This window comes from Callorhinus ursinus, unplaced genomic scaffold (genome assembly GCF_003265705.2).
Source record: "Callorhinus ursinus isolate GAN/ISIS: 27379988/994484 unplaced genomic scaffold, GSC_fseal_2.0 scaffold39, whole genome shotgun sequence".
NCBI lineage: Eukaryota > Metazoa > Chordata > Mammalia > Carnivora > Otariidae > Callorhinus > Callorhinus ursinus.
This window is the reverse complement of record NW_027397101.1, coordinates 4,588,389-4,615,604: the sequence shown is the minus strand read 5'-3', so window position 1 is coordinate 4,615,604 and position 27,216 is coordinate 4,588,389. Positions and strand designations below refer to the sequence as shown.

Sequence of the window (27,216 nt, the reverse complement as noted above, 5' to 3'; positions counted from 1 at the left end):
GCAAGAGCTAGGAACCTAGTCTCCGGAGGTCAACTCTTGTGGCTAAGGGTTTGATAAAATCCATAAAGACTGGATCTTGGGAAAAGTTGAAGAGTTGAGCTTGGACCAGGCTGAATGTCAACTTCCCACACTGAGAGTGTGGGAATGGCAAGATTCATGTGATGAGGCATGTGAACTTAACATCATCAAGTAATTTAGAGTGGGTAGGGGACTCAGAGGTTAGCAAATCTGGCCTGTCTGACAGCATTAGAATCCCCTGTACTGCATCTTTTTAGGAGGCCATTAGCTCTACTGCCAAGAGAAGGAGACACTATTGCCTCCTCAGGGAGCACAGGCAACTGCTAGGAGCTCACACAGCAGAACTCTCCGGATGCCCAAAACCTACCTCAGCAATGCAAGTTGTTACACTGCAATCCCCTTTACCAGTTTCATGATTTTATTCTGTAACTGCCATATTCCCCACCCTCAGTCCTTTCTGCTCTAGCTGAACCAACTTCAGTTCTTTAACCCAAATGCCAATGGGTGTCTCAGGGAATGCAGAGGTATATAATATGCCAGGGGGCGGCCACAGGCTCAGGCACCTAGGCAGCTGTGCAGGGTTTGGAAGCCTTACAGAATGAGGGCTCAGTATTGGTAGACCTTCAGATTTTACAACAGACACTGGAAATCCAGGGTTGATATGATATTTATGCTGGAAATCAATTCCAAAAAATTTAAAATATTCTCTGGGCCACCATCTGACAGGTCAAACCAAAAATAGCTGTAGACTTGACCTTCAACTCCCCGTTTAGAATCCTGCATTGTGACAGCTCACTCTTCTCCACCTCCATGACCATTAGGATACTCTCATCTGTCAGCCGTCTTAAAATACAGCACCAATATCAAAAACAATACTGCAGACGTGATCTGTGGTGAGACCCCATGGTAACTAGTAATACCCTAGGGCAAATGCATTCCAGGATGCCCTAGAATACCAAACCAATCACAACAGGCAACTTACCTTGATCCAGGGATGCTGCAAACTATCTTGAATTGTCATTCTCTTCCTTTGCAGGGGGAGGGGAAAGAAAAAAAATGCTGTGACCATAGAAGCAAACACTAAGGTTGTTTCCATGCCGGCTGGGCCTACTAAGCAGATGCTCTGGAAAATGCAGTTCAGGGCCTGCTTCATGGAAGAAAGCTGGAAAGAACGTTGGTCTTTCTTCGACTATTTTATTGTATCTGCAGGGACTGACTGAGCAGGTCCAAAGGGCCCTGCCTGCATTTTCTGAAGCATTCCACATGGCATGCTTTCCCTTGCCACGCAGAACCAACCAGGCTCTTGTAAATGTGGCTGCATGCACAATCCAGGTACCGCTCCTGGTCCAGCTGAAGCCACAGCTGGGAACCCTTCAGGAATAAGGGACACTCACTTTGGATCCTTGACAAGGAGTCTTCTTATGAAATCTTTGGCTAGGGCACTGGTATTACTGAAGTATTCTTCCTCAAATTCGTAGTTGACGGCCGATACGTTTGCTAATGTTTCTTGCTTAGTGTCTCCAAGAAATGGGGAGGCCCCACTTAGGCTGTTAATAAAGTGGGGTGCAGAACGTGAATAATTACCTCCTGGGTTGTCATGTAATTCCTATAATAGCTAATAAGGGGAGTGAGGCATCAGATTATAATCTGGTGCTTGGGCAGTTAGTTCAGAATCCAATTATATTTTATAGGGCATTTAACTGTCATGCAGAAAAGCTCCAGCTTAATGCCTAGGATGCATTTAAAAAGTTAACTTGGAACAGCATCTAGTAGTTAAAAAAACACCCCTTTCCTATTTTCTCAGCAGTGATGGATAGCCATGCTTGCTTTCAGCGATTATGCGGCAGTTTCTGATGACTCACTGGGAATTAGAAGAACATGTTTAATTAGTATAAACTAAACGTGTTCTGGGGGTGTAAAATGAATATGTTTACATAAAAAGCATGCATAAACTGAAGAGATCAACATGACACATAGATGGTTAATAAGACATATGGTCTCAAAGAAAGAGGAAAAATATGAGACATGGATTTTGATACTTACAGAATATAGGTTATTACCCCAATACTCCTAGACACAAAAACAAAACCAGAAGCAAATGTCAGAAGAATAGTAAAATAAATCAGAAAGATGACAGCATCAAGGGCATGCTCCTTACCACATATCTGCCTCAAGACCAAGAGGTTCATAGTTGACTATCTCAGGAGCTAAGAGGAAATAAACACATGCTTAGTTTTGAAAGAAAGTGAGTCAACAGATTCTATCATCAGGTATAAACTAGAAATATGTACCAGGAAAACAGATGATGTTACAGCAGGGAACATTCTGTCAGTATAATTCATTATATTTATGAGAAATAAATGAGCACAGGAGTAAAAAAAACTTACCAACAAACTCTGGTGTCCCAAATATGTTTTTGAATTCATTTCCAAAGTCAATTTTATGGGCCAACCCAAAATCAATGATCTTGATCCGAGGTTTAGGGACATTTCTATCCAAAAGCATTATGTTTTCGGGCTTAGAAAAAAAAAAAGAGAGAGAGAAATAGTACACCAGTGTTCACAACAGTGTATTCATTCATATAACCAAAAGGTGGAAACAACCTAATGTCCATCAACTGATCAGTGGATAAACAAAAGGTGGTATATATGTATATATGTACACACACGCACGTGCACACACACACACACACACACACACACCTATATTAGAATATTATTCAGCCACAGAAAGGAAGTAAATTCTGACACATGCTACAACATGGATGTACGTGGAAACCTTCTGCTAACTGAAGTAAGTCAGACAAAAAAGGACAAATACTATGATTTCACTTATCAGAAGGACCTAGGATAGGCAAATCCATAGGGACAGAAAGTAGAAATGTGGTTGCTAGCAGCTGCGGGAGGAGGGATGAAGAGCTAGGGTTTAATGGATACAGAGTTTCAGTTTGGGAAGATCAATTCGTTCTAGAGATGGACTGTGGTGATGGTTGTACAACGGTGTGAATATACTTAGGTGTGGATATACTTAACGCCACTGAACTGTATTAAAATGGTTATTTTTATGCTATGTTTACTTTACCACAATAAAAAAAAAAGGGCTATAATGTATTATGCTGAAGACAAAGTCGCAGAATTGTTCTCCCCTGAAAAAAAACCACCAAAACTAGGGATGAAAGGGTAGTTGCAAGAGAACACCAGGAAAAAGAAATGTCTTGGTCTAGGTTCTCCCAGGAGCAGACCCGTGACAGGGATTCAGGCGCAAGTGGCTTATGTGGGAGGGGCCTCCAGGGAATACTTGGTAGGGGATGGGGAGACAGGAAGCAGAAGAAAGGAAACCCACACAAGGTATCTTGTCAAGGTGCGGGGGACTGGAGGGCAATCGCTTTGGTGAATGTCAGGAGGAGCAGCACTGAGTTTTCCAACTGAAGCAGGAGGGAGTCGGGATATTTATCCACCATCTCCCCATCCTCCATTGCTAAGAGTGGCTTCTGTGGGCATTTCCTCTGGCATCTGCAGCTCCCAGGCCCAGAAACCAGACGTCAGGCAGAGAGCCACAAGTGCGTGTGTTAGTGAGTATTGGGGGGATCCAGATAGGGTCTCGACAGCTCTGCTACCATAAATATGGAGAAAGTCCTCCCTCCTCTGAAGTCTCATCCTAGCACCAATGATCTGAATCATTCACTTGACAATTGATCATACACTGCTTTGTGATCACTTCTCAGTACCTTGGATTATATCTTGAATCTTGTATCATCATTGCATGTTGCTTGTGTATATGTATACGCCTTCCCTTCCTAAAGAGGCCATAACTTCTCTGACAGTTACAAGTATGACATGCCTTTTTATCTCCCACAGTGCTTTGCCTCCAGGCAGGCAGAGACCCCAATTAGCCAATCTCAGAGTTTGTCTTGATCGATTGCCGGTGACAGAGTCAGGCGTTTGCATCAAGAGGGAGAGGAGAGATCAAGATATCTTCCTCCTTACATGCCCTACAGCTACAGGGGCTGGAAACTGGGCAGCCAGTGGCCACTCTAGGCTGAAAACACCCCATAACCAACAGCAGCCCCCTTGCTTAGAGAACCAGCTGGTAAAACCCTTTGATTCTTCCCCAAGGATTCTTGAATGTAATCCTTCATCTTCAGGCTGTATCCCACAAAAGGTTCGGAATCCTTGAGTAGGTATGCACTATATACCTGCTGATTTACCTTCCTAATTCCATCTGTTACACCCATACAGGATAAAAAGAAAAATGTATGTCTTTCAGATGCCCCAATTTTTCTTAACAAACAACCAACCAATGCTGTGATTTGCATAACCTTCTCGCCAGCTTACACTCAGCAAAACATACCTTAAGATCAAAATGGGCAATCTGAAGGGAGTGCAGGTAGTAAACACCATTAAGAATTTGTTTGAGAAACTCGGTTGCTTCCTCTTCAGTCAGAGATTCCTTTTCAGCCAAGAAGTCAAACAGCTCGCCGCCTGCAACTCTGAAAACCAGGAAGCAGAGGTTACTGGGGACAGTTTGGTTTCCCTTGTGTAGATCACTGGCGTGCTCAAATTTCAGGCAAGCGAACGGCATAAGAACAAGATGGAACTAAGCGAGGAATCAGGATTCTCCATGTTTCTCACCACTAGATGGGAATTCTGCCTTTAGGTACATTTGTGCTGGAAAGCACCTGGGTACCAACCTCCTCGTATGCTACGTTCACGGGTGAGGGCAGGGAGCAGAGGTGTGATGGGGGAGGAATGTATCTTTAAAACATCTTACTTACACATACATACAGGTGAAGTCTTAACTCACTGATTTAAAAAAAAAACAAGGGCGCCCGGGTGGCTCAGTTGGTTGAGCGACTGCCTTCGGCTCAGGTCATGATCCTGGAGTCCCGGGATCGAGTCCCGCATCGGGCTCCCTGCTCGGCGGGGAGTCTGCTTCTCCCTCTGACCCTCTTCCCTCTCGTGCTCTCTCTCTCTCATTCTCTCTCTCTCAAATAAACAAATAAAATCTTTAAAAAAATAAATAAAAAAATAAAAACAAAACAAAATGATAAGCCAGCTTTGTGCAGAATTCATAGAACATATCTTCCTCGTGCAGTCAGAGTGTTCCTGGAAAGTTCATAATCTGTGCACTAATCAATTCTTTTAAGCCCCAAATCACAACATATGGCCTACAAGGGCTTTCTTATTGTTGTTTTGTATCTGTTTACATATAAACCCTTATATATTTATAAAAAATCACATTTAGTAATGATTAACTAATACCTTCCTTAGTAAGAATAAACATACGCAAATTTGAAATGCACGAGGGTTGTTTAGGGATTTATGAGTCAGTCTCTCTGGCCAAATTGTAAACCCCTGATGGACAGAGGTCAGCGCACGGCTGTCCCCTGGGGCTCACACAGTGCCGGCCACACAGCAAGAGCTCAAAACTTTATTAGCCGGTGGATAAGCAAACAAACTCCCTGAAGAAATCCACAGCAGTAATTAATGGCAAATAACAGGGAACTTTTAATAAGAGTTTTTATAAGTTCATCTTTTCTCAAGTTTAATCGTACATTCACAACATAATAATTAACTGCAATTATGCACATAAATGCTGTGTTCATTATCTTTCTTTTGGCAAGACAGCTCCATAAACATACCTACCACTTCCACATCCAGGAAAGAAAACCGGTACTTATGAGATTAAACTCTAATGACAAGAAAGCCAACATCTTCAAGAAAGGGGTCAGATCCTGCCCCTTCACTCTCTAAGTTGTTTTTCTTAGCCTGGCCCCAGGTCCACTAGCATCAGGATTGCTTGGGGTCTTTTAAAAATGCAGATTCTGGACCTCCATTCCAGCCTGCTGCCTGAGAGTTTCCGAGAGTGGGGACCGAGAAACGCAGAATATCTAACCAGTGCCCCGGGTGATCCTTAGCACACTCAAAAGTGAGGACCATTTTTTGAAGTTTTAACTGCATTCTCCTGATGCACGGCATCCCTCTGATATTTAGCATTTGGATGTTTATCTGGAAGGCAAGGTGACTCCTGGGACCCAAGCAGAGGACTCATACAGATCTGCCACGGGCCCCAGAGCATGAGCCAGCCATGAAGGCCAGGAGCCCCGCCTGCACTGCAGAGGTCCACAGGTGGCACTGACACTCCCACAGTAGGGGCCTCCCTGCCTGTACCCTGGGGCCCTGCTGCCCTCCCCTCTCCACGGAGCCCTTGGCCATGAATTCTGCACTGGGTGCCCACCACGCCTCACTTTTCTATCTTCTTATTCCTCTTAAAACCAACAAAACAGGAGACGGATTCCTTCAACTCCCGGGGGGGAAAGAGAGGGAAAAATGGGAAATGATGAACCAAGTAATTTTGAGAACGATGCTCTACCATCTAGGTGCTTCCTTATCTCTGGCCGGCACCGCCGTGGGCCGCGGGGTGGGGTAAGGTCCAGAGTTGGTGCACCAGGTACACACCTTAAACTCTGCAGCTGGAAGCTTACTCCTTCAGTCTGGGCCTCATTTTCTCACCAGACAGGTATCATAGGACTTAGTCCTTTGAGGATTTGCCCAACGGAAGGGAATATACATGAAGAAGCTAGCAAGTCCGGCAGGAGGCTGAGGTCAGTAGGCGGAATGGGTGCCATTTGAAGGAGGGTCACCACCGTTCCTGTCGAATGCCATGCCACCTGCCCTAGGGGTCCAACACGAAAACCCCCTTCCCGTCCTGCTTCTCCTCCCCTCTCCCGGCCCCTCCATTGTCCTGGCCCAACCACTGTGCTCCCGGGAAGGGGGTGCTACTGGGACTGTGAGGGCCGGCCCAGCCTTGCCTCGCCCTGTCCCCCTCCAGGGGCGTCCCCACTCGCACTCGCTCACACAGACCACTTGTGCCTCTGGACACATCGGAAGTTTCCTGACAGTGAGAACTGGCTGGGGGTTGGATGCCTGGAGATGGGGTGAACCTGCTAGTACTCAAAACCGCAGTGCAGGGCGGGGGCCTGGGTCCCACTGAGGCTCCAGGCCAGGCCTTTGTTCCTTTGCTCTTAGGAAGCTTTCCCCACCTCACATTGGACGTGAGCTTCCTTTGGGTCAGTGAAGAGCAACCCGTTTCCTTCTCCTGAGGGCTCTAGGCTCTGTGGGGCAGGACAGCAGGGGCTGAGGAGACCCCAGTTCAAATCCTCCCCCATTACCCAACCTTGCTGAGCCTGGGATTGCTCTTCTGTAAGATAAGGGACAATTGCACACCACAGAGTTGTTCTGAGGTGCCAGGGCATGGAGAGCCCTTGGCGCTCAATAAATACTGTTTTTCTTCTCATCTGGTTTCAAACTGAAAGCCCTCCCACGGCGGCAGTGGTGTGCTGGTCCACGTTTAACAATGAGCTCTCTGGGGTTGGGGGTGGGGACAAGGCCCAGTCCATTCCATTCCCAAGGTGTCCAGTTCCTCTCATGGCCATTTCAAGCCACCCCAGGGATGATGGTGACCATGGGGTTGGGAGGCACGAAGAGCTCTGTGACCTGGACGAGCCAGCTACCGGCCCGCTGAGGCATTCCGTATTGTCCAAGGATGGCGCCACAGCATGTCCTGCCACACGCTCTCCTGAGCTGTGATCGCGCCTCTGGGGCTCCGCCACCTTGAATCTCAGCAGATCCTGCGGCCACTCTGACCAATGACACAGCAGTGACTCTGCGCCGGCTTCAGTGTGGGTCTTCGTAGGCCTGTGGCTACCACATGCTGAAGCCCTCACGAAGAAGTGTGATGATCCAAAAACCACCTCATGCGGTAAGAAGAAACCCTGGAAGATGGGACGCCCCATAAACAGAGAAAGCCGAGGAGCATTAAGCAAGGAAGACATCTTGGAAGTGGATCCTCCAGGCCAGCTGACGCCATGGAAGTCAGACTGTCCATCTGAGCCCTTCTAGAATTCCTGACTCATAAAATCATGTGCAAAATAAAATGGACATTTCAATCTGCTTTGGTGGACACGGTGAGCACCACCCATGCTCCCCGTGGAGGAAGGACCTGCTAGCTGACTACTGCGGGGACACCAGAGCTTGCCTCTGCGGCAAGCTGCTGCCCAAGGTCATGCCCAGGGGCTGCTGAGCATAGGAACATAAAGCTGGGCTGAACAAACTTCTATGAAGGGCTAGATATAATAAAGATTTCAGGTTTGGGGGGCCGTAGAGCTCGGCCACAACTACTCAACTCTGCCTGAGTAAGGTGAGAGCAGCCTCAGACAATATGTAAATGAAGAGGTGTGGCTGGTCCAATAAAACTTTATTTATAAAAATAGGTGGCCACTTGGATTTGGCTCACAGGCTATAGTTTGCCTACCCTGACATAAAGGTCAGGTCATCTCAACCTGGGGCAACTCTAAGGGTCCTTCAGAACTTTCTGCTGGGCCAGCTGGGGTTGTCACTGAGCTGCAAGGCAGCACGGCCTCTTCTGCACACAACTGCTCCTTCCCCTCCGTTCCATGTCTTGATCCTAACGGCAGTTCTTAATAAACATCTTGCACACTCTTCTTCATCTCAAAGTCTGCTTCCTTGGGAACCTATCCTGCCTCCCACCAGATTTGGGGGTAGTTTGTTACACAGCAACAGACAACCAGAACACTATCTTGAACTACGTCTGTTCACTTGGTTCGGCCAACAGAAACCAGGTTTGCCTTTCCCTGGGCCTGCTCACCTCCTGCCCTATTCAGTCTTCCTGTCTTGAGCAGCTCAACTCCCACAGTGCTTCCTGACCACATTAGTGAGAGCCAGGAACAACCCTGGAGCCCCCAGAGTGAAGGAGAGTGAGGGACCAGCCTGCAAAGTGGCGGTGCCTGACCAAGACTGAGAGGAAGGAGGCACGAATCATCTCTGATATCTCCGTCACCCTTCTCCAGGCACTGCTCAAACCTCATGGTGTTCATGATAAGGTCCATGCTGTGGCTCACCCAGGGAATCATTCAGCTGGGCTTCAGCAGTGTTGGGAAGGCCCCCATCTCACTGTGCCTGGACCCATCACTGGCTTCGCGGTGCCCTGAAGGCCATTACAAATATATACATACTCCTTCACACCCATACGGGAAGGCAGATGTTCTAGCCATCAATTTTAAATATAGCTTATCAAATATTTAGTCATTAATCAAGGCAATCAACACTAAATGACTTCAGTGAAGGTTTGGAGGCATGATAAGCATCACTGGATAATTTACCCCTTTTGCTCAGAAGGTTGAAAGTGACTGGAGGATTTTTTTCCATATACATGCTTAGAACCAGAACGCAAATGCTTACGATGTTGTTGGCGAACAGCAGGATAATGTTAATAAGATCAGTCAAAACCTTGGTATTTCCACCCTTTGTTCCAAATTTTACATTTTGCTTAGGAGGAGGAAGATTGATGGGGAGAGAGAGATGAGCAATCTGTGCAGCAAACTGAGAAAGCAACTCTAACCTCCTTTATTAGATCTTTGACTCAGAGTGTTTGAAATTATAGCATTATCATGGAAATTGTGTGAAATGCATGCTAATAAGCATTGCTGTGTTCACCAAGAAAGCTGGAAAGTAGGAAGGTTCCTTCTCCTCCTCATGCCTTCCTCTACCGCCAATGCCTCCCCTAAAAGGGAACTGTCACGGAATGTAGTTAGGATACATTAGGATTTTAAAAACAAAGGGGGCCTTCAGAGTGACAGAGACATGATTACAGAATTCCAATTTCTAAATTATAACACTACTCAGGGTTCCTGAATTTGGCTAGTAATTGTCCAAGATACAGCAGGACGTGTTCTGGACTCGATCTGGTCATAAGCTAAACTGTAAGGGACTCTTGGCTACAAGCTAACTACACCTGATGTGGTATCTCAAGGCAAATGCTATGATTCATCAGTGTTGGGCTGGTTTCCCCATTTGGTGAATGGGGAGCCACTGGAACAATTCAGGGCACACTCTCGGGGTCCTGGCCTGCTATCACACCGGCCCTGGGAGGTGGCATGGCAAGAGGGAGGACTGGAGGGACCTTAGCACACAGGCCCCCAACCCTGGCTCTGGCCCCAGGCTGTGGGTGACTTGGAGGAAAGTATGGAGTTCCCAGCACTTCTCTGAGCCTTAACTTTGCCATCTGTAAAATGAGAGGGCTGAACAATTGGGCCAAGTGACTCTCTGACCTTCCTGTGCATTGTAACTGGGGGAATATGGCAAAAATACAATTTCCTAGAATCTGCTTCCTACTTCTTTCAGGCCTCACCTCTGTAATATCCTGTACTATCCTCCGCTCACTCTCTCCCCTCTCTCTTTGGCTACCTGAACACTAATGACCCAGCAGAGGACCCCAAGGGGGACCAGGGCAGCAGAGATATTAAGAAGAAAGAATATGGATCCCTGAGTCACTGTCTGGAGGACAGCCATCCAACCTGCAACATCCACATTGTACTTTTGAGTGAGAGATAAATCCTACTACGTTAAGCCACTGATATTTTGCAGTTGTGTTCCATCATTTCTAAATACAAATCTATTTAATCAGAAGTAAGAATACAATGTATTTTTTAAATTAAAATTAGAGGAAAGCAACCAATGCAAAGCACAGAGTATGCTAACTATTCTAGTTATCTAGTGCTGGGCAACACATCTCCCCAGAACTTAGTGCCTTTAAGCATGATAATCATTTTCTTATCTCCTGCGGTTTCTATGGATCCGGAATCCGGGAAGGTTTAGCTGGGGAGGTCCAGCTTCAGGTCTGTCACAGGGGTGGTAATCCGACATGAGCTGCAGCACAGGGATGCTGGACTGCCTGGGGGACTGTCTGGACACCTCTCTCCACGTAAACTCAGGGCTCCATGTGGCCTCTCCACCGGGGCCAGTTTGGGCTTCCTCACAGCATGGCAGACTCAAGACAAGGAGACTGCTGACCTGGAAGTTCCGGTCTCCAGGACCAGTGTCCCAGCAAGCAGGGTGGAAGCTGCTTCAGCAGCCATACAGCACTAAAAGCAAGTCAAAAGCTCCTCTGGATTCTAGAGGCGGGGGTTTAGAATTCATCTCTTGATGGGGGAACTTCAAGGCTCTAGACAGCATGTAGGACAGGAGAGGATGTTGCAGTCATCTTTGGAAAATATGTCACATTACCTATGACTGATGAACTGAAATTCTAGATCTTACTTCACCTAAATGTATATTTTATGGGGATGAGGTATAGTAGTTGTATCAATTTGCTAGGACCACATCAACAAACGGGGTGGCCCAACTAACAGAAATTACTTGTCTCAAGTTCTGTTGGCTCCAAGTCCAAAACCAAGGTGTTGGCAGCACTGTGTTCCCTCTGAACCCTCTAGAGGGATCTTCCTTGCTTCTCCTAGCTCTTAGCAGTGTGCCAACAACCTCTGGCGTCCTTGGTCTGGAGAAGCACCACTCACTCCAGGCCTCAGCCCTCACATGGCCTTCTCTCTACGCATGTCTGTGTCTGTGCCTCAATTTCCCCTCTTATAAGGACACCAGCCCGACCGGATGGGCACCCACCCTAGTGGCTTCATTGTCCCTTGACGACATCCATGAAGGTGCTATTTTCAAAGAAGGTCACATTCTGAGGTGCTAGGGGTTGGGACTTCAACATATCTCTTTTTTTTTTCCAGGGGGTGGGTACAATCCAACCCCTAATAGGCAGCAGCTGCTCATAGGCTGCAAGCAAAACGTTACAGGATGGCTAGAGCAAGTGAGACTCGGTGAGGGTATTTAGAATCTGCTAATATTTTTTATTAGCCTCACTTTCAGATTCTCCCAGGAAGGAAGGGTTCCTTCATGCACTGTTACAAAAACTTTTAATCCAAGTCTGAAAAATGTGGGGGGAGAAATGCATATCTGGTCCTGTCCCAACGTAATCCCCCCAACACTCTTGAGATGTGGTGGACCTCTCCTGGAGGACGTGATGTGAAGGTCAAGGGCAAGTGCCCAGCCACTTCCTGCCTCTACTGTCTTCACTCCCTGCAGAATGTTCTTTCTTGTTAATCTAGACGAAGCCCTGGAGGGTTTTCACACTCTCATCTCTCACATTCCAACTGAATTCCCCTGGGTAACTGAGGACTTCGGGGAATGCAAAACTGAAGCTGGGAATCCGAAGGGAAAGGTGAACACAATATCCTCCTTCTCGATTTTGCGAAATAGGTGTGGATTTAAGGCCTGTGGTAGACTGGGGGCCTGAGAACACCATTTTCTGCTTATATACCATGTTGCCCCCGAGGTACCTTATAAATAGCATCAAAGGAGTTCCTAATCTTCACACCTCCTCTGAATTAGCCCTGCCTCCTTTGAATCCAAAACATAAGCTGTATCTGAAAATACATTTTCTGTTTTCACCTCAAATTCAAGTTCAAGGAACAACTTAAAAGGAGTTCTGGGGATTCTCACAGAACAACATGCCCGACACTCAAAATTCATGGGGGGGGAGGGAGTGATCTTTCACCCTACCCAGAGAGGTGGTGCCAAAAGCAGGGAGGAACCTTCTGAGGGTTTCTAGAATGAAATCCCTATGGGAAGAACATCACTCCAAGGGTAAAAGGCGTTGGAGGCAGGCATTCTGGGTTTCGATCTGGGCTCTGTGATGTCAGATGGGTTAAGTTACTTCAAGAGATAGCTTCTTTGTCTATAAAATGGGGATAATAATACCTACTGTTCATTATTACTACTAGGGATGAAAGGTGAAAAATATGACTTAGGATATGCGCATCTGGCACCTGGCACTTGGATTAATATTCCAGGCAGCTGTCCCTGACCTCCACTCCACTTAGTCACGGGTGTCTGGGTGAGGAAAACCCATGGGCTACCCTCTGTGTCTCTCGTCCAGACACCTGCTTATGGGGTGGGATTCTGACGTGGCCGTGAGGCTACTCACTGTGGTTAAAAAATAGAGTTTCGGGGCACCTGGGTGGCTCAGTCATTGAGCGTCTGCCTTCGGCTCACCTCATGACCCCAGGGCCCTGGGATCGAGCCCCACATCGGGCTCCCTGCTCTGCGGGAAGCCTGCTTCTCCCTCTCCCACTCCCCCTGCTCGTGTTCCTTCTCTCGCTGTCAAATAAATAAATAAAATATTTTTAAAAAACCAAAAAAAGCAGGGTTTCCCTGAAATGAGACATTCCCGAGGCCACAAACCTGGGGAAGAGGTGGGTTCTTAGACATTTAAGTTGGAAGGTGGGCCTCGGCTCCGTTTCCTTGGGTCTGGACACAGAGGAGTCCAGATGTACTTGAGGGCAGCGAGGGGGACAATGGGAGAAAGTGCGTGCTGAGGGGGGAGGTGGGCGCAGGGAAGCAGGAAGAAGTGCTGGCAGTCCCACCCCAACACCATCCGCTTACTGTGACTATTTCTCTTCTTTAACATGGTCCCATCTAGATAGTGCAACAAGAGATTTCAGACAAAGTGGTTCCTTGCTTAGTCAAGAGCATGAAGGGAATACCAAGGCCTGTGTGGAGGTGAGAGAGGTGATGAGGGACAGTCCTCAAGGGAAGTTCAGTCTCATGGGACAAAGTGACCCCCACACCCGGACACTGCCCTGCCCTGCCATGCAGCCCCCCCACATGGCCAACCTAGCAGGTGTGTGCTCACCCAGGGAGCTGGCACATTCTCTTACAGAAGCCACTCCATTTGGGCAGAAGAGAACTTTAACTTGGTCTCTCTCTTTTTTTTTTTAAGATTGATTTATTTGAGAGAGGGAGAGAGAGAGAGAAAGAGCGTGAGCACGGTGCAGGGGGCGGGAGGAGAGGCAGAGGGAGAGGGAGAGTCTCAAGTAGACTCTACGCTGAGTGCGGAGCCCAGTGCAGGGCTCGGTCTCACGACCCTGAGATCACGACTTGAGCCAAAACCAAGAACAGGACACTCAACCGACAGAGCCACTGCCAGGTGGCCCTTTAACTTGGTCTCTTAAAAATATTATAGAAGAAATACATAAATATATTCTCCTTAAGAAAAATTAAAACAGCCACATATAAAACTGAAGTCCCTTCTGACTATCACCCTCCTCTCCAGTCCGGGCCCTCTCCCTCTCCACCTCCTCCGAAGTATATGCTACTTTGAATATGCTGAGTAGCCCCCCAGAACTTTCTCTGTATGTTCTGTGAACTACACAGCACCACATTTTAAGGACATAAATGGTATCAGAGTACATGCTCATCATTCTGCAATTTGCTACCTCACTTTGGCAATGCTCGTTGGTACGGAGCTCTTGCGTTCTCCTTTTATGTGCTGCCCAACAGCCATGGGGAGGTCAGACCCGTGTTTACTTGGCCATTCCCTGGCTCATGGGCTTTATGTTTTTTCTAATTTTTCACAATCACAAACTACGAAGCAATGATTTTTTTGTGTGTGTACCTGCCTCCTAAAGATGTTAAGAGTTTTTCTAGACCCTCAGATGCATAGCCTGATTTGGAATTTCTAGGTCATAGGATATGCTTGTTTTTATTTTATTTATTTTTAAAGATTTTACTTATTTATTTGAGAGAGAGTGTGCAGAGCAAGCGAGAGAGAGCATGAGCGGGGGGGGGAGGCAGAGAGAAAAGCAGATCCCCTGCTGAGCAGGGAGCCCGACACGAGGCTCGATCCCAGGACCCCAGGATCATGACCTGAGCCGAAGGCAGATGCTTAACCGACTGAGCCACCCAGGGATATGCTTGTTTTTAGTCTCGGTTTATGCTCCTCCAGCTGTAGCTGGTGAAAGTGATGCAGCTTGTATAATACCAAGCACACAACACCTGTGCTTAGTATTATTACTTTGGGCCAATCCAATGGATGACATTAATGACTCACTGCCATACCCTACATGTCCCTGCTAGCAGTGAGACAGACAGCTGCTCTTTCAGATTGAAAGACTGCTCATTTTTCACGTTGATCAGCCTTTTGTATCTGCGTGAGTGTAAACTGTCCATACTCTCTGCCCATTTTCCTACTGGAGTGTCAACTGATTCTTAATTTTACTCAACTGGTAAGTGTTCCATCGTCCTCTCGACTCTAAACCTCGATCTCTTCTAGATTCCCAGTGTTTTCTCCCAATCTGTCATTTGTCTTCTAACTTTGCTTGAAGTGATGCTTTAAACAAGTTCTAAATTTGGATGCACTCAAACTTATCACTCTTTGCAGAAATCAAGATTTTCGAAACCAAATGTGCAGACAATGAAACAGCAGGTGGAGCTTAGCAGCTAGGGAGCCAGGGCAAGTCCTCATCTTTCCGCGTTTGCAGATTTTAACTAGGACTGCCTGTGAGCCCAGAGAGGCGGGTGGAGTTTCAAAGGCTTTTCCAGCACTGATGTTCCTCCCCAAACCCATGTGTGTCCCTAGCCTGGGAGCTCCCTGAGGGGCAGCATGCCATGCTGTCGATCCCCTGAGCAACTTACGTGCATCTCCTCCCCACTCTGCCTGGAGTGACATCAAGTTGGAACTGGAAACTGGCCATGGTGGGATTTGTACCATAGAAACAGACAAACATTACAAATCAAGGCTTCCCTTGCCTGGAGAGCCGGCTGTTACACATTTTTTTCCCAGCACACCACAGATCTATAGCATCCTCGGCTCTGCCACCTGCCTGCATAACCTTCAGCTGTGAGCCGCTATTCCTCACGGACAACTCTAGTCAGAAAAGTCCTTCTCATGTAGACCGGAAATCTAGCTATGGTAACACAGGTTCCGATTCTGCCTTCTAGAACAGGGGTCAAGGAACTTTTCTGTCAGAGGCTTTGTGGACTATTTGGTCTCTGTTGCAACTTTTCGACTCTGCTATATAGTCTTCTTGATTTTTCCTTCAACCGTTTAAAAATGTAGAGCCATTTTTTTTCTCCTCCAGAGCTGTGCATAAATAGGCAGCAGACTTTGGCCCAGTGGCTGCAGTTTGCCAAGCTCTGCTCAGGAACAACATGGTCACAGAACGCAAGACACTGTGACCTACACATCTTCGTTCCCAAATCTAAAGATGGGTCTTATACACCCCTGGGTCTTTTGTTTTCAAGCCTAAGATTCTGCTGGGGTTGCTCCTAAAGTCAATTCCAAATCCAAGTGAAGTGATTTAGGAATGTTTCTAGAATGTGCTTTCCTGGGCATCTGTAGCTATGGTGAGGTTGATACACAGGCCCAGTTAATGGCAGGAAAAGGTACAGAAGTCTGGAATGAGGTCAGTCAGGCACTCTGGCCAACTCAGGAGTGTCACAGAATCCATAATAAGCGGAACACAAGGACTCTACCCATGTACTAGCTGTGTGATCCAGGGTAAGGGACTTCACCTTTCTGGGCGTCTGGTAGAATAAAGATGGCTGCAAATTCTTACACGACCCACTGAGAGCTGGTCTCTTTCTCCTCACCTTGGACCCGGGCAGGCTCTGTGTCTGCTTGACCAACAGGAGATGGAAGAAGTGATGCCGTGTCAGTCTTAAGACGCTGCGAGCTTCTATTTCCTGTTTGGAATACTTGGCCTAGGAACCCAGCTACCATGCTATGGGTGACCCCAAGCGGCGCTGGGGGTGGTGCACACCGAGCGGAGCCAGCACCCCTGCCTGAACTCCCAGCCGACAGCCAGCACCACCCTGCCGCTCCGGTGAGGGAGCTGCCTTGGAAGGGGACCATCCAGCCCCACGCAGTAGCCCAGCTGATGCTCCAGGGAGCAGAGATGAGCTGGCACGATCCATGCCCACATCGTAGATCCACGATCAAAACAAACGACCGTTGCAATTTTAAGTCATTAAGTTTTGGAGTGGTTTGTTATAAAGCAAAAGACACCGAGAAGGGTGCCTTCAGAACCCTACCTCCTTGGGCTTCTGTGAGGATTAAATGACATGCCATTTATAATGTACTCAGCTCAATGCCTGGCACATAAAATGTCCTCCATGAATGGCAATTATTCAGACAAAATACAGTTGCTTGAGTTCCCTTCCAGGTATATGGGAAACAGTTCACCTCCTTATCTTACGGGTTTTGCTTTTCAGACCAAGCTTTCTAAAGAGGCTGATGTTTCTGTGGCTTCTTCATTAAACGAGATGAAATGAAAAGCACTTAGCACAGAGCAGGGCATATAGTAGTTGCTCAGGAAACATCAAAAATCCTTCTGCTTTGATGTCCAAAAACCTCCACAGAAGCCCCAACTTGTCTCAAACCTCCACTCCCAACCCACCTCCAGTCCACCATGTAACCCCTCCATCTGGGCGGCTCTGTCTGATCCTCAAACTCTCCAAGAACTACAAATTTTATTTCAGTTCCTTTGTATCCTGGCAGACATGGGGCTTCCATGATTCAAGGGGGACAGACGGTTGCCCTTGGCAAGAAAGCCTGAAATGGTGTTGAATAACAAATAAGAGAGCGGGTCTATATGCTTTTGGGGATGTATGCTTTGTGTGTGAGGGACCAAACCCATGACTTCTGCCGGCTGTGGCAGGAAAAGGAAGGTTCCAATCTTGTAGAAAGACCCACATTTTGGAATTAAGTCGGGATCTCCAAGGCTCCTTGCTTCAAAAATCTGGTCTTCTATCATCGTGAGGGACTAATCCGTGAAGCTGGATCAAAGCATGGCCTCTATTGGAAAATGCAGATTTTATTTTATTTTTTTTATTTTATTTTTATTTTTTTTTAAAGATTTTATTTATTTATTCATGAGAGACAGAGAGAGAGAGAGGCAGAGGGAGAAGCAGGCTCCCCGCTGAGCAGGGAGCCCGATGCGGGACTCGATCCCAGGACCCTGGGATCATGACCTGAGCCGAAGGCAGACGCTTAACCATCTGAGCCAGCCAGGCACCCGAAAATGCAGATTTTAAAGCAATCACTTTCATTCACTGATGAAAGAGCAGAATCAGGACTATTTTTTTTAGTACCCGAGACAGAAGGAGAATGCTGCGTTGGTAACGAAAAAATGCATCAGGATTTATCAATACCAGCAGGCAGGAGCAGACTGCATTTCCCAGCTGTGAAGAAGGTGCTGGGGGCTGTGGCCACAGCCGAATGAGCAACTGTGCTCCAGTCGGAGTGCTTCCCTGACAGGATTATCCACCCCTCGCTTAAATGACAGCATGCTCAGATTCAAGGCCGGAATAATGGAGCCAGAGTGTGCTGAGGCAGATTTTCAAACAGGAGGCTGTGGTTTTCAGCTAGACAAGGTACTAAAAAAAAACAAAACAACCCCCCCCAAAAAAAACCACTTTTTTTAATTGAAGAATTTTTATGAGGAATATAATGAGGCATTTATAAAATAAGCCAACAAACCAAAAACAATTTTGTTTCTCTTCCTCTTTCAGGGAACAGGATCGACTTGCCCTCTGCCCACTGACTAGATCAAAATGATTGCAACTCGTGAAAACAAGCTGTTGGTCCGGAGACGTGGTTGATTAGAGTGAACTCTCTGGAGAAGAAAATGCTGATGGTTGTTTTTTGGGTGATTGGGCAATGGGGTGACATGTCACACCTACAGGATATCTCATGTAGGTGGTCATCACTCCTATGGTGAATTACCGTGTGCCACAGCTCCCTCCCCACTCCCCCAACTCTGAGCACTTGCTTGTTTTCTCATTCCCTACTTGCAGTTTTGTTTCCATACTGAATAGAGAGAGAAGCGACATGGGAAAGAGGAACGGATAGATGAGGGAGCATACAGATATGCCAAAGTGATAAAACCAGTTTACAGCTTCCAGAAAACTTCTAGAAACAAACAAAAACAATGGAGTCCATCAGTTAAGGAAGGGAAGGAAGAGAGAATTGGAAGACCACAGGCGTGAAAACCTTTGTAGAAAAGGGCTCAGTGTGCTTCCCAAATAATTCCATGAAAGCAAAGGATGCCCTTGAAGAGAGGTAATAATGTGCAAGAAAGGACCGTGTTGGGAGCGGTGTGGACGCTTGCAGAATCTCAGGTTTCTGGGTTTGAGCGATGAGGAGCCACCCAGGCCTCCGTTCTGATGGGGGTGGTGGGGAAGAAGAAAGGGAGGGTAGAGCGGGAGAGTCAGCAGTGTCCACGCCAGGTGCAATTACAAGCAAATTCAGACAGGAGAAAACAGATGCTGGCATGCCAGAGAGGGGGTGCAGGGTCAGAGTAGACCCTTAACACAAGTGCAAGAAATGCAGTGTGGACTTAGAAACTCAAGCACAAGGCCTATCCCCCACTGGCCAACATCCTGAGGACCTCAGACAGTCACGGGCCCTACATTTCAGGAGAGATGTGGATTCTGGAGAACATTCGGGAAATGCCACACTAACAATGAAGGTGATACGCACAAGGCTGACTGTAAAGACGGTCCCGTCCTTGGGACGTTTACGGTGGCCAGGAGATGCAGGAATGCTGGGCACACTTGGCCTCAGGGAGGGAGGAATCCCTGGCTGGGCTGGTGCAGGCAGGGAGCCCAGGAGACAGGCCACACGTGGCCTTCTGGTATGGTGTCCCAGAGTTCAATGGCCGAGCCTGCCGACCTAGGTACCACAAATAGGGCACAAGCGTGCAGAGGTGCAGGGGCCCCGACCCTCGGGGGGCTGGCTAGAGCCCAGAGGTGCCTGGCTGGACCTTCAGGGTGGCCATCTCCAGACACAAAGAGCCTCAGCTGTCTATCCACCCCCGCCCCATGCTCTGAACAAATGACCACGTGCAATGCACACTGGCATGACATGACAAGGGATGAGAAGCACTGTCATGGGCAAGACGCTGGGGATGTGGGTGGGAGATGAAAGGCTGAGGGAGAAACCAGTTCCACTTCCAATTGGTCCACACAGATTGCTTGCATAAAGGGAAATCAACTCAACAGCCTATACCCATCCTCTTTTTACTTAAATGGCTTCAATCCAAGCTTTGGAGACCCAGAGACATAATGAGGCCAATCAAAGTGGGGGCAAATGGAAAAGTGGGGGCAGTCAGACATCTCTTAAGCCTGGTCACTGTAACAGGTGCTGGAACAAAAGGCCAGTGGGAAGTCCACCAAGCCGGTACAGCCATAGATGGAGGCTTATTCCAAAATCAATCAGTCCCATCTAGTTGAAAACAAGGGATGGCTATTACCTATGGAAGCACAGGGACCCAGCGCTCCTCCCACTCCTGGACTGGGTTTATCCTCTCTGACAATCCAGCCCAAAGGCCTCAAACGAAAGCTGCTGATTGTTGTTAACGATGTGGAAACCCCAGGATGACAGACCACTGGCCCATCAGATCAGGGGTTCTTGAGCCACCTCCCAAGACACGGAAAGCTGTGATTGAAAATGGGCTTAAAGCAGAGTGGTCCTTCCCTTGCGCCCGAGGACGGCTTTGAGGAGGAGGAGGCAGAGTTGGAAGAGGAAGAGGTGGGAAAGGTGAAAGAGAGGACATTCGCTCAGCAGGTAGAGAAGTTATCAGACCACCTCCTGCCTCAGTTTCCCTCCAGGAGCACTAAAGATTCTAGCCACTGGCAGAAGCCAGGCACGGAGGTGAGTGCCTCCTGCTGAACACCTTGGCGGAGGGGGGAGCCTGGAACCCCGCTCTCTTGGAAGAGGAGGCAGAGAGCAGAGAGCCACCCCCACCTGAGGCCTCTAAGAAAGATGGAGCTGAGATCTGCATCTCTTTTTCAACGGCATAATCAGCCTGGGACCATACCAGGGTTTGAGCAAGGTCGGCTCTATAAGGAATGCTACGCTGGGCAAAGGTGACTTCTGATCGTCTGATGAGCTCGCCTCCTCTTCTCTTCTTTTTTTTTTTTCTTTTCCTTTTGCATAGATGTTGATTGAGTCCCTGCCATGTGATGGTCATTATACTAGATGCCAGTGACAATCTGACATCCAGCATCATGATGCCAGGCACATAGTAGGTTCTCCGTTCCTGTCCCTCAGAATCCCTCCAGCTATCCTTCCCGTCTACTCCTTCTTCATCGCAGGCACCCCGCTCACACAGATGGCCCAGAGCTCTCAGGCCCAACATGGTAATCAGGTAGCACGACAAACTGTTCTGTTCTCAGGAGAGAGGCTACTTTCAGCAGATCACGAATGATGCAGAACTTGCAGCTTCGTTCCCTCTTGTCATTCCCACTCTCTTTACTCTACCCCTCATTGCTGTTCATCAGGATTTCCCGGTTGGCCTCCTTGACTAAATCCAACTTCAACCACTTTTACCGGGCATGGACTGTGTGCGAGTATTCACGCCCTCCTCCAGAGAGAGGTGAGACAGAGGCGGAGAGACAAATAAGTAAAATGCTGGCATAGCCCCTGAAGAGCTCACAGTCCCCTGCAGGAGAAATACACGTAGACATTTAAAATAGAGTACGGTAAGTGTTATAATCAACATACTTCTAAAAGGTGATGAAAACACACATTAAGGAAACAATTAAATCTAACTCAGGCAGGTGGGTAAGCCAAAGAGAGAGAGGATAATGTGTGAGCTGGGCTTTGAGAGATGAGAAGGAGTTCTCCAGGTGGGCAAGGTTTGGGATGTCAGGCAGAGGTGAAACATAAACAATGGGTTGGGGGTAAGAACATGGAATAATCTAGTAAAGGCAAGAGCTTCTCTGTGGGTTGAGAATCAGGGGCAGAGGTGAAAGGCGTGGAGGAGAAATGGTTGGATATAAGGAGGAGGCTGGACATGGATTTAAACATCCTACACCATTCTATGGATCATGGCCTCATTCTATGGGAAGTAGGGAGCCATCAGAGATGTCTTCTAAAGTTTTTTTTTTTTTTTTAAGATTTTATTTATTTATTTGAGAGAGCGAGAATGAGAGAGAGAGAGAGAGCACATGAGAGGGGGGAGGGTCAGAGGGAGAAGCAGACTCCCTGCTGAGCAGGGAGCCCGATGCGGGACTCGATCCCGGGACTCCAGGATCATGACCTGAGCCAAAGGCAGTCGCTTAACCAACTGAGCCACCCAGGCGCCCTCTTCTAAAGTTTTATTGAGATAAAACTCACCATACAACTGACTCTCTTCAAGTGTACAGTTCAGTGGTTTTTAGTGTATTAACAGAGTTGTGCAACTATCACCACCATCTAATTTTAGAACATTTTCACCATCTCAAAAGAAACCTTGTGCCCATTAGTAGCCACTCCCATTCCCCGTCACCACTACCCTGTCTGCCCTTGTTAACCACTAATTTATTTTGGGTCTCTACAAATTGGCCTATTCTGGACATTTCATATAAATCCAGTCATATGATATATGGTCTTCTGAGACTGGCTTCTTTCACTTAGCATAACATTTCCAAGGTTCATCGATGTTGTAGTGAGTATTTGTACCTTATTCTTTTTTATGGCCTCATAAGAGTCCATTGTATGGATAGACCATACTTTGTTTATCCATTCATCGGTTGAAAGACATTGGGTTGTTTCTACTTTTTGGCTATTGTAGTCCAGGATTTATTCCTTACCCTCTTGAAGACTTAGTCAACAGTAGGTTTCCTGAAGCCCAAGCAAGTAGATCAGCAACTCAAGAATAAAAACATCTATATCAGGGGTCAACTGGCTCTTGAGACACCCATGACCCTTGCCTTACATCATGATGTTCTTCTTGCTCTATTTGGACTCTCACACATTTATTGGACCACAGTCCTAAGTGCTGTTGTGTGCCAGAGGCGGCCACGGTCTTGCCCTCAAAGAAACATATCGAGTGGGACAAATATACACACGCAGCTATTAATACCAAAACTGCCACAAAGCCATCCGGCTTCCTGGACTTCCATTATTCCCATAGCTACACTAGAACATGTTCTGCCTTTTCCCAGCATCATGGAAATGCTAAGAAATGAGGGGCAAGAACAACATGGCTGCTGGAGAAGCAGCGCTGGAGAAACAGAAAAGTCCTCCAAGTCCAAGTTAGTGGCCAAAAGCTACAACGTCACTGCTTGGAAATTGCGAGGAGCAAATACAGCTCTAGATCCACTGAAAGTTGAAAATCACTGCCCTGGGGGTAACGGTCAAGGTGACTGGCCTAGCTCTAGATGAGGAGGAGAGTGAGTGGGGCAGGCTTGGAGAGCCCTCAGTGCTCCAAGGGGATCTTCTCTATGTCCTTCACCGCCCCCACCACCTCCAAAGATGACAGCATTTAAAAGATGGGCAGTGGGCCTTATAGGCTAAGTCCTATAGGGGCTTGGCAGAATTTTAGGACCCAGACAAAAAAATTTCCTCCCCAAAAAGCTATTGTCTGAGAATCAGAATCCCCCACTCCTGGATCTGGACAGAAACAACCCAGCTTCCTGAATCTGCAGGCTGGTGACGATAATCTGGGGCTGCAACCAAGGATTGAATAAGGTACGACCAGGCAGGGGCCCCACAGCGGCTGACCCAAAGAGTCAAGTGAAGCTCAGCTTCCCTCTCTTCTCCAAGAAAAGCCTCTCTCGTCCTTCACCTACATCCTCTTTCTCCAGACAGTTGGTGAAGATCCACACCAAACTGGAAGGACCGTAGAAGAAGTGAACGTTCTACCCTATGTTTCTGAAACAATCAGTTCGACTTGAATTTCCCCATCCGAATATTGGGTGAAAAAAGCCACGGACAGCTCTGTCACCAAGGGAAGCCCAGGTCCGGAAGCCCATGTCTCACGTCTAACTTTGTCCACACAGCAACATTTGGGTCACACGGTGGCCATGCGTGGGAACTGCATTGGTTCACAGATGGCAGATGAAACTGGCATCTGAGGATGGCACGTGCAAATACCGACCACCACGCCCCCGCAGCCCTGCAGCCCCTCATCTGCAGTTATAGTGACTCTGACTGCATTAAAAACAAGTCCCATTCATGGAAAGAAAAGGAGCCACTAAACATGAGAAGGTCAGATAATATTCGGTTACTTAGAAATATAAATTAGGAGAAAAAAAGCAAATACCAAGTTGTTTTAGAAGTATTTCCCTTTGTTTTTAAGCAACATTTTGCAATGACATGAGACAGAAAGGAGGCTCTAAGAGGCTCAAGGATGATCGGGAGCAGTTGCTACTGCCTGCCGTAGACACTGCCACCCAGGTCCTGGAGTCGGGGTGCTCTCCCTTTTGGAGATGAGTCCCCCCAGGCTACTGTCTCCAAGCTGAACCCAACCACCATCCCAGAATTCTGAGCACAGTGGATGCCATACGACTAGCATGGAGGAAATCCAGGTGCAAGGTTTGGGCTGAGCCTGGAGCACCGAAATGGCAGCCCTTGGCCTGGGAGGGACCTGGGCTCTGGATGCAGAGAGAAAACCAAGCAGGACCAGGGAGCCTGTGACCCGTCCCTGGGATGGCCCAAGCCACACAGAGAAGAAACCGGGCCCGCAGGAAGACGGAACAGGACAAGAGAGGAGGTCAGAATGTCTGAGGGGCCAGTTAAGCCACAATCCCACAGAATTCCCCTCTGTTACATCCTCTCGAAGTGTTGGTTAGGGGAGGGGGTGACCAAGGCAGGAAGAATAAGAAGATTTCACGCCATGGGCTTCCAAGAGGAAGGGCGAACCGTTCCCGGGGATGTGGATTACCCCAGAGTGTCATAAAGTAGTCTGTGGTCCCTGGGGAGGGGTCCACGAAGAGCCAGCCCATCAGTGGGGCTACGGACGTCCGTTATTCTGGCTGGCAGGCCGTGGTGCTACCCATCTACCAGACCTCAGCGGCCACAGGTCTTTCTTGGAGGTAAGCAAAGATTGCAAATACCGATTAACTCACGTATACAGCACAGAGAACACCAAGCCAGATACTCAGACAACGAATATGTGATTAAAAAAAAAAAAACCCAACACATCTTTGAGCTCAGATGCCACATGTAGTTTTTATAATTTCCATTTTCCCAAATTTTCTAAGACCTTCCAGCAACCAAATACCCCACTTACATGAGCGAAAATGCCCACTGAATAAACACTAAGGGAACACTTTTCAACGGCGCTGGCAAGAAGTGAGAGTGTGGGGGGAGATGTATGTACAGGGTTTTGTTTCTGGAGAGAGCGCCAGAATGGAAGAGAACCTATTTTATGTGATTTCGTTCTGTCGTGAAAGGTAAGGCTGCCGCCAAATGCACTTTGGTTCTCTGCTCTTGCCTAACAGCAGATATCTGAGGAGCAAGGTGCCAAAAGTGCAACCCAGCACAGTTCTCGAAATTACCTCTCTAAATAAAACCAAAAGTTCAAAAAGTCAAAAGAGCTGGCATGAGCTCAGAGAAGAGGGAACAAAGGTAGCCAGGGGGAAAAGGGAAAAAAAAAAAAAAAGCACTGAAGAAATCTGAGTGTACTTTTGTGTCTTGTGAGGACCCGCAGAGGAGTGGAGCCAAGAGCAGGGGTGGGGGTGTGGGTTGGGTGGGGGGCTTGTAGGCCCCCCAGCATCAGAGACACCTCACTTACCAGCATCACACATGTCCCTACAACTGCATTCTGCTTCACACAACGTTGCCCCGTTTCAGGTAGCTCAAGACCATCACTCCAATCACTGCATTTTCTCCTTGAAAAGCTCTTGTGATTCTAGACCCTCTAACATCAGTGTGGCATGAATTCATCCCCACAGACACCGTGCTGATACATGATGGAAAAATTCATCTCGCCTTGGCTATGAAAGAGAGAGGGAGGCAACTTCTAACAATGATCCTGACTAAAGTGACCTAAGATTGCACAAATGTTTGAATATAACTCAGTGGTTGTTTGCAATGAGCAAACTGAATCCCAGCAATTATTAACCTGGCCAGAGTCAAAAAGTAAGCTCCTAAGGGGAGTTGTTATTCCAAAGGCATAGACTTTCAGTTTTGAAAGATGAAAAGGTTCTGGAGGTCTACTGTACAACAGTGTGCAAACAACACACTGTACACCAAAAAGTGGTTCAGAGGGTCAATTTCATGTGTTTTTTACCATAGTAAGAAAATAAGTAAATAAAATTTACATTTCTAAATTGAAAAAATATTAATAACAGAATGCCTTAGTCATTCCATGCCCTGCGCTTGGCTACAACCACAGTATACTAATTAAACTGAATTTCCTATCACAAAAAGAGAGAGCAAGTGAGTGCACAAGCAAAGAAAAGGGCTACTCCGATTTCAGGATCTGCTCTAAGTTCCAAGCAGAACAAATAAGGAGAAAAATGTAAGACTGGAAAACCCAAAGAGGTTTGATTTCCCTGTCACATCCCACCGTGTCACTATTTACATGGCAATGAGAACATTTTTACTTCATAAATCTTCACATGATAACTTTCAGATAGGTGATTCAAAGCTAAAGAGATGACTATCCCAAAGCAGGGGGGGATGGCGTCATGTCTGCTCCTGCCTTCAGTTAAGACCTTGCCACCTCTTCTGCCCAGGCCTTCAGCAGAGAGTAAGATTTACGCATCACATCGTGGCTCAGTTGCGGCGGAGCTGCCGTAATCAGGTATTTTGTTCCAGTTCTGACTTGTTTACAGAACTTTAGACTAGCATGTGAGTGGGCTCCCAGTCTAGGAAGTACAGTTTTCTATTCAACTAGCACTTGTGTATTAGTTTGCCAGGGCTGCCTTAACAAAGTACACATATCGAGTGGTTTAAAACAACAAACACTGACTGCCTCACAGAGGTGCTGAAGTCCATAGTCAAGGTGCGGGTGGTCTTGGTTCCTCCTGAAGGCTCTGAGGGAGAAGCTGCACCATGCCTCTCTCCTTGTAGCTTACAGACGACACATCATTCCAATCCCCCATCTTCACACGGCCTCCTCCTTATGATGGCACCAGCCAGAGTGGATTAGGGGCCCGCCTCACTCCAAAACAACCTCATCTTAACGAAACCCATCTGCACAGATCCCGTTTCCAAATAAGGTCACATTTTGAGGTCCTGGGAGTTAGGATTTCAACATATCTTGCCGGGAGGGCCACAAGTCAACCATAACAGCTTCTCAGAAGACGATCACCAGACCACCATCAGCAGCAGCATCTGTGGAATTTGTTTAAAATGCCAATTCTTGGGTGCCACTCAGACCCACCAAATAAGAAACTCCGGAAGTACAGCCAAGTAATGTCCACTTTCATAAGCCTTCCAGGAGATTCTGATGCATGCTGAAGTTTGAGAACCACTGTGTTAAACCATACTATACATTAAAAAAAATCACTTTCCATGCTAAGTGTGCATCTTGCCCTTCTGGGCTGTCTGCAACTGTATTTATCACACACTGCTTCTCCCACAGCAGTCATCAACTAATACTTACTGCTATAATAAAACAGACTGGAGTCTCAGGTCTCTGCAGGTATGGCCTTCAGATAGGTTTTATTTTTTTCTGTTTATGAATACTATGAACTGCCAATGTTGAAAGCCTAGATTACAGACTTTTCTTGGAAAAAATTACAAGATTTGGCAACACTAGATCCAAATTTGCACATGGCAGCA

The 27,216-nt window shown here is 47.3% G+C and overlaps 1 protein-coding gene across 6 annotated transcripts in view; it reads right to left on the bottom strand.

The window, feature by feature from the left end:
- DAPK1 (death associated protein kinase 1) overlaps positions 1-27,216 on the bottom strand; it is a 178,820-nt gene that overhangs the window by 51,039 nt on the left and 100,565 nt on the right. For all 6 annotated transcript variants that reach the window (XM_025851609.2, XM_025851607.2, XM_025851606.2 and 3 more), the window contains exons 4-9: positions 4,369-4,507; positions 2,406-2,535; positions 2,177-2,225; positions 2,062-2,088; positions 1,413-1,565; positions 1,001-1,046 (exon numbers count right to left, since the gene is read on the bottom strand). In XM_025851609.2, the coding sequence (XP_025707394.2) occupies positions 1,001-1,046; positions 1,413-1,565; positions 2,062-2,088; positions 2,177-2,225; positions 2,406-2,535; positions 4,369-4,507 (544 nt within the window). The remainder of the gene's footprint in view (positions 1-1,000; positions 1,047-1,412; positions 1,566-2,061; positions 2,089-2,176; positions 2,226-2,405; positions 2,536-4,368; positions 4,508-27,216) is intronic.